The sequence below is a fragment of the Plectropomus leopardus genome, chromosome 12 (assembly GCF_026936395.1).
Source record: "Plectropomus leopardus strain MGB_pleo_1.0 chromosome 12, ASM2693639v1, whole genome shotgun sequence".
NCBI lineage: Eukaryota > Metazoa > Chordata > Actinopteri > Perciformes > Serranidae > Plectropomus > Plectropomus leopardus.
Window position 1 is genome coordinate 33,549,265 of NC_142187.1, and position 7,907 is coordinate 33,557,171.

The window sequence follows — 7,907 nt, forward strand, 5'->3', positions numbered from 1 at the left end:
CATTCTTTAAATATTCCTCTAATGTGAAACTTATTTTTTCTTACGCAGAAAGATGTTTTTCTCTTATCTTGGTCTGAGCGCTCTTGACCACTCCTAAAATTTTTTTACCTAAGCAGAAATAATAAAACACTGGTGAATCCCAAAAATTAATAGGTACTAACAAAATAAAAACAAACTGGATACGAGCAAAATTAAGAGAAAATGTGTTCCTATATCATTTCTTGCATGATGCAGACACAACACGTTAAGAAAGCTTTTTTTATTTAATCATTTAAAAGAATAGATGTGTATTTTTTCTATATTTTCCACAATGTTGCTTCAGATTTTTTTAAAAATTGGGAATAAGTCTACAAAAAGTCCATAATCTGCGGTTTTGAAAAACCTTTACACTGATACGTTTGGAATGAAGTACAGGTGACACGAGCAGCTCCAGGAAACGCTCCTGCTATCCTAACACGGCGAGCAGCCGGCGAGCTGCTCACCAGCCGCGTGTCGGCGTCCACTTCCCCAGCAGGCGGCCCTCAGAGTGCACATGGTACACGGGATGCATCGCTGCAGCTGCACACGACTGTAAAAACGAACAGAAAAACGAGTAAGTAAGTAAGACGAGAAATAGAAGCAGCACAGAATTAATCTCTGCAGCACCAACAAATGTGATAACATAAACGTGACACAAATCTGCAGCTTTTAATCTAATAATCCCAGAAATATAACACATTTCTCAAATGCATTAAAGCAGTCGCCTACACGAAATAACCTGCAAATGTCCAGAGAAGACATCTATACGACATCCAGAAAAGACATCTATGCAACGTCCAGAAAAGACATCTATACAATGTCCAGAAAAGACACCTATACAACGTCCAGAAAAGACATCTTTACGCCCAGAAAAGACATCTATATGTTGTCCAGAAAAGACATATTTACATCGTCCAGAAAAGACATCTATATGATGTCTAGAAAAGACATCTATATTACGTCCAGAAAAGACATCTTAACGTCGTCCAGAAAATACATCTAAACTACGTCCAGAAAAGACATATTTACGTTGTCCAGAAAAGTCATTTATACGACGTCCAGAAGAGACATCTATATGACGTCCATAAGACACATCTATACGTTGTCCAGAAAAGACATCTATACTCTGGACATTTGCAGGAAATTTCATATTATGTTTGTAGAATCCAACTGCTATAACGTTTGTGGGATTATTACATTAAAAGCTGCAGATTTGTGGTACGTTTGTGGTTTATTACGTTTGTGGTTTATTACGTTTGCGGTTTATTACGTTTGCGGTTTATTACGTTTGCAGTTTATTGCGTTTGCAGGTGTCACAGTGCTCCACATTTATCTGGACTCACGTGGTAGGGGATGAGTGTGAGCAGAGAGCCCAGCGGGTATTTACTGTAGTCCAGCGGTCCTGAGAGGGGCTCCACTCTGCCGTGCTCCTGGGTCATCGACAACAACCTGAAGCGAAACGTATTTATCAGATCTTCAGTCACTCTGACGTTCAGCACTGAGAGTAGAGCAGAGAGCAGAGAGCTTTACTTGAGGTTTGGGTGTCCTTCAATCACAGCAGATCCAGAGGGAAGTTTTCCAGCTCCGTCCAGACTGAGAGCAGAAACGAGTTTAAAGACAATGTGAAAACAATAAAGAGCTGCAAAGATGATATAAAAACATCAACAGTGTAGTACTTAGTTTAAAAAAAGTGGCATTTGCTCTAGTTGGTGAGCAGCTCGAATGGGTTTCAATGGTTTTTTGGTTTTTTACACTTAACAGTACGAATGAAACAATTCAGTTTCCACCAAGTATTTTAGATTAACTGCAGGAGCTGAGCTGGTAATTCCAAGATTAAACAAAAATACATAATCTCGCCAAAATTATTAAAAGAATGAAGAATGAAAAGCGTGTAAAAATGCACCAAACAGCCAATAAGGATTAATAATCTTCTTTAAGTAGCTAAAGCTATTAAATAAATGTATTGGGGTAAATAACATTATTTTTGCCACTAAATGTAGCAGAGTATTAGCAAAAAGTTGCATAAAATGGAAACACTCAAGTAAATACCAACTACCTCAAAAGTCCACTTAAGCACAGTCCTTGAACAAAATGTGCAAATACCTTAAACATTTGTTTGGCACAGAGCTTATTTTCTGTGATAATCCAAAAATCCCGTAGGCTTTTTGACAAGGGAACAAGGGTGAAGCTGACTTCCAGGTTGGCTTAGGAAAACAGAAAACGTCATCCCCACAACCCTTAAATAAACACGAAGGTACCTGAGTCCAGCCCATCCACAGTCGATCAGGAGCTGGTTCCTGTGAGGACAGTGTCCGATGACTCTCGTCAAAACCCTCACAGCCACGTCCTCCAGACTGCATGAGCCAATCACAGACTGCTGCACGTCTACAAGACAGCAGACGAAACAGCAGCATCATCACCGCTGAATGTGAGACTCTTTCAATACACAAACTTCAATCAAAAAACACCATTAACAAACTAGTGCACTGATACAAATGCAGATTCACATACACACCGTAGAAGACGTAGTTTCCAGGATGCACCTCGCTGAGCCGCGCCATGTCTTTAACTGGGTGACTACAGGAAGGGGTGGAGCCGATGCTGGACTTACAGGTGATGCCAGCAGCCTTCAGTCTGAAAACAAACCCAGAGAAGTCTGTGGTGAGTCCATCTAGACAGCAGTTCACGAGAAATAAATGTAACGTTTTATTTACTTAAAGCTGCATTAACTCAATTTTAGGCCACCTGGGTGCAGTAAAACAAGCTGCAAACAGTGGACGTTTGTGTCAAATTTGAGAAGAATTCCCTCATGGTCTTCTTGGGATATCATCTTCACAAAAATGAGACGAATGTTAAGTCACAGTGACCACTGACCACGAAGAATAATCAGTTCAATCCTGAGTCCAAAAGAACGTTTTTTGCACATTTGAAGAAATGCCCTCAAGGTTTTCTTAGATTTAGTGTTCACAAGATTGAGACAGAAGAGGTCACAGTGACCTTGACTTTTGACTTTCAATCACCAAAATTACATCAATTCATCACTAAGTGCATATGGACATTTGTGCCAAATTTGGAGAAATTCCTTTACAGCTTTCCTGAGATATCACGTTTATAAGAATGAGATGGATGCAAGATCATAGCGACCTCTAACCACCACTTCATTATAAAGTCCAAGTGGATGTTTTTGCCAAATTTGAAGAAGGTTCTTTTGAGAAAACAAGTTAACAAGAATGAGAAGGATGCAACGTCACAATGACCTTTACCTCGGACGTTTTAACTAAATTTAAAGAAACTCTCTTAAGGTTCTCTTGAGATATTGTGTTCACAAGAATGACATGGATGCAAGGTCACATTGGCATTGACCTTCGACAACCAAATTATAATTATTTCATTCAAGGGTCCAGGTGAGCGTTTGTGCCAAATTAAAAAAATTCACTCAAGAGTCTATTGAGATTACAAAACGAGAATGAGAAGGATGCAAGGTGACATGGTGACTTTGATCTTTGACCACCAAAATCTTACCAGTTCATCTATGAGTCCAAGTGAACGTTTGTGCCAAATTTAAAGAAATTCTCTTATGGTTTTCTTAAGATATCATGTTTACGAGATTGAGACAGAAGAGGTCACAGTGACCTTGACTTTTGACAACCAAAACCAAATCAGTTCATTATTGAGTCCAAGTGGACATTTGCGCCAAAATTTAGAGAAATTCCCTCAGAGTTTTCTTGAGATATCACATTTATAAGAATGAAAAAGATGCAAGATCATAGCGACAATGACCTCTGACCACCAGAATATAATTAGTTCATCACTGAATCCAAAGGACGTTTGTGCAAAATTGAAAGACATTTTGTCATGGTTTACCAGAATGAGAAAGAAGAGGTCATGAAAATAAATTCTTATGAGTACTCATTGAGTCCAAGTAGAAATTTGTGCCAAATTTGAAGAAATTCCTTCACTGCGTTTTTGAGATATTGCAATCACGAGTACATATATACATATGTATGGATGGACAGACAAAAATAAATTAATTGTGCCTGAGAAAATGTTGCACGTATGTTGCATAATTGTCTTTAGCAGTTTGCATGTAACATCGTTGGCCCCTGGTGGTCTTATTTTTTTGGCGTACTTTTCCATGAACTGCAGGGTGAAGTCGGTGGTTTCCTTGGCGACGGCCTGTATCTGCTCCACTCCTCTGCAGTTGTAGCTGTTCCCACAGTGAGCGTACACTCCTGTCAGCTCCACGCCCTCCGTCCCGGCGACGGCCTGAGCCAATCGGAGCGCCCCAGGCTCTGAGTGCGGGACCCCGGCTAAAAGAGCAAAACAGAAGATCGGCAGTCACATGACGTCCACAGCTCAGCCGCCGCCGATGATGAGCTGCGTGTTTACCTCGCCCGTTGCCACAGTCGAGCTTGAGCCAGACGTGCCAAAGCCGACCGTCCCTGAGCGGTCTCTTTTTGAGCTGCTCCAGAGCGTCAGGATGATCTAATAAAACCTGGAAGAGATCCAGCCGCTCTGACAGAGCTGCACAGCGCTCAACCTACGAACACAAACACACAGGTTAGCGTCACTGGTATTTCGATAATATTTGAGAGAGGACACCAAAGAAATGCTTTTAGTTGTTTTATTGCTTCAATCATTATTTGTGTTTTACCTCGAAAACCATGTGTCTGAATTAATTTGTCCTAAATTCACCCCTGAGAAATTAAAATGTGAAATTTCTTTGTTTACAATTTTGAAAAGCTGAATTTGATTTTTTTCAGTGTTGACTAATAAAAATCTAATTTTTAAAATGAAAAAAAAAAATAGTTTGAGCTAAAATTTGAGTGGTAAAATTTAGATCTAAAAATTCAAGTTGGATCATGTGACTAACAGGTTATGCTCTGAGAGGCAGGAAGGTTTGTGCATTCAGGCTTTATTTTGTTGCACCGTTGTTGCCATTTGAAAATTCTCAATTTTGCGACACTTAAGAGGTTTTTTTTTTCAAAAGGCAAAAAAAGACTTACAGACTCACCGTCTGATGGAGAGCTGTGTTGCTCACATAGTCACTACGACTTTTGTGCAAGTTTTCTTTAAATTTTTTTAAATTCTATTTATGACAACACACAAGATCTACCATATTACCAACACATCACAAACCATCAATGTGCCACAAAATGAGTAAAAAATAAATTATTAAAAAAAAAGTTAAAAAAAAAACCAAAAACTGAACAAATAAAACCAACCAAACAAAAAAAGCTATTTTTTTTGCCTTTTGACTATTTACTCACCTTTGGTTCAGCACCTGCTCCATGTTTGAGCTGGATGTGCGTGCATTTTTTTGCTTTCGTTTTTTAATGTTGTCATCTTTTCAGTATAATAATATGATGCTACACAATCAAGACGGTCAAATATAGAACTGGTGTTTTTAGTGTGTGAGTTAAGAGGACCTTATCGAAGGGAAGAGAGTACGCGTAGAGGATGTCATCATATCCGTGGTCGGCATAGAAACAGGCCTCTGCCAGTGTGGAAACCACGATAGACCTCCGTGACCCGCCCGTCATTATGTCTCCACACTCACTGGACATCAACACGAAAACACACCACGCATCAGAGACACGGACATTAGACAGATTGTATGAATGTAATAGGTGTGTAGGTGTGTGTGTGTGTGTGTGTGTGTGTGTGTGTGTGTGTGTGCGTGCATGTGTTCATACAGGGTTTTGTGGGTCTTCATGTGCGGCCGAAGCTGGACCCCCAAATTCTGACAGCGTTCGATCATCTTCTGGGCATTTCTCTTCACTTTGTCCACATCCACCACCAGAGCAGGGGTACACAGGGCGGAGAGGGGCTCTCCCTCCATACTGGAAACACTGGGATACACACACACACACACACACACACACACACACACACACACACTTCTCATGCAATTAAATTCTCGTGTATGACTGGCTTCAGCTCAGTGACTCTTTTCTCATGATAACAAACATACAGTCAGTGGTGGAAGAAGCTCAGTACATTTACTGACAAATATAAACTATCCCTTTAAAATATAATCTTTAGGGAGCTTTCCCAAGCAGACAACAGATTTTTTAAGCCGTGAAATAAGATAAGATAAGATACAGGATAAATAAAGCAAAAAAACCTCAACATTAACAGTATAAACAAGACACAAAACAGTTAAAAAAATGCTTACACCAGTGGCACATGGATAATTGCACATTGTGATAAATTGCACGTTATAATAATAAAATGGCATGTTGTGATAACGAAATTGCACAGGTCATCAAATACTAATTTGTAACATTAAACTACTTTACTCAGAGTTCAGACAAGATAAATAAATCGATACAGCATGATACTATTATATTTTTGCATGCGTGCAGCGATGCACTTACACCTGTGTTGTTTTTATTTTTTTCATTCAATAAATTATTTATGTTAAAAATACAAATTCAATTTTTGGTAGCCTTATGGAAGAATTTTTTCTCAGTCATATAGATAAAATTTACTGCAATAAAAATGACTAAACCCTTTGAAACCTGAGTAAACTGACTGGATTTCTTTCAAAAATTTGGATATAAGTCAATGAGCGACTTAGAAAGAAATGACCCAAAATTAAGCAAGAAATTAGTCAAAAGTTGCAAGAAAATACCCTTTATACATATATACTGTACAACCAGCACTGCTCTCACTGGACTTGTAATTGAAGTGCAAATTTTCACTGGTGCACTTCCCTCCTTCTATATTTTTTAAACTGCACCTTGTGTTTTTTTTGTTATATTGCACCTTTTTAACACTTTTTTGCTATTTATATTGCTCTTTAGCTGCCTATCCTGAACACTCTCGGCTGCTGTAACAATCCAGATTTCCTCTCTGTGGGGTTAATAAAGGATTATCTTATTATGCATACATATGTACATACATATACATATATAGATACACACACACACATACATGTGTGTATATATATATAGTTTTTGTTTTCTTCTCTTGTTATTTCTCTTTTACCATCACTATTCACGCTAATCAAAAACTGTCTATTGTGATTGAATGCAAAGGCTGTTCACCTGCACAAGACTCTGTCCTGAAACACCTTGTTTTTGTTAATAATCTTCTAAAATAGAGAGAAAAACAAAAAAAAAACCCAAATCCTCGCCGCTAAATGCCTCTCAGTCTCCCTAAATAAACGAATGAAAAGCTGCGTATTTACCGTAAAGTCACGGAGGTTAGGTTAAAAAAGCAAAGTAAAAGTGGTTAAATTTGAGATTTGGTGGCGATTTACCTTAAAACTCCTGAGAAAAGTCCCGAAGTGAAATCCTGAGAGTTTGAGCCATGAACGGCCCAAACCTGCGTCCTTCCTTATTTACCTCCGTCACGTGATCGCAGCCTTCCCAAACACGTGATACACATGAATTAACCCTTTAAAACCTGAAGCTTCATCATTTAACTTTAAAAACCTTTAAAACACGATATTAATTTGAAAACAGACATTCAGCAACTTGGCATAAAACTGCCAATTGCAAAAACTTATTATCCAATAAGAGAAATGCCTACAAATTACCTAAAATATATATAGAGAGAAAATCATTAGAACATTTTATATATATTAAAAAAAGGAAAATGACCAGAAGTTATATTTAAAAATACGTTATGATATATTTGAAATTAGGTTAAAGAAAAATGATATTTATTATTATCATTTCTATTTGTTTATTTTTAAATGTGGCACTTTTTCCAGGTTATTTCCTATTCATGACACTTTACTTTTTTGTGCTAATTTTCACTTCTTTTTTTTTTTTTCCTTTTTTTACTTTTTACAAATATCTTGCTAATACTTGGGTCATTTCTCTTTGCTCATTGCAAGTACCAAAGTCTGTGCAGTTTGGCAGCACATCGTGTTTATG

The 7,907-nt window shown here is 38.0% G+C and overlaps 1 protein-coding gene across 1 annotated transcript; it reads right to left on the bottom strand.

The window, feature by feature from the left end:
• Nucleotides 1-244: 244 nt before the first annotated feature.
• Nucleotides 245-7,405, bottom strand: LOC121951629 (D-serine dehydratase). The gene is made up of 10 exons (XM_042498023.2): nucleotides 7,286-7,405; nucleotides 5,715-5,870; nucleotides 5,448-5,577; nucleotides 4,408-4,558; nucleotides 4,148-4,328; nucleotides 2,534-2,652; nucleotides 2,277-2,403; nucleotides 1,549-1,611; nucleotides 1,362-1,467; nucleotides 245-568 (listed from the first exon to the last, which is right to left on the bottom strand). Exons 2-10 carry the CDS (start codon nucleotides 5,858-5,860, stop codon nucleotides 479-481), a joined length of 1,113 nt encoding a protein of 370 aa, XP_042353957.2. The 5' UTR covers nucleotides 5,861-5,870; nucleotides 7,286-7,405; the 3' UTR covers nucleotides 245-478.
• Nucleotides 7,406-7,907: the final 502 nt, after the last annotated feature.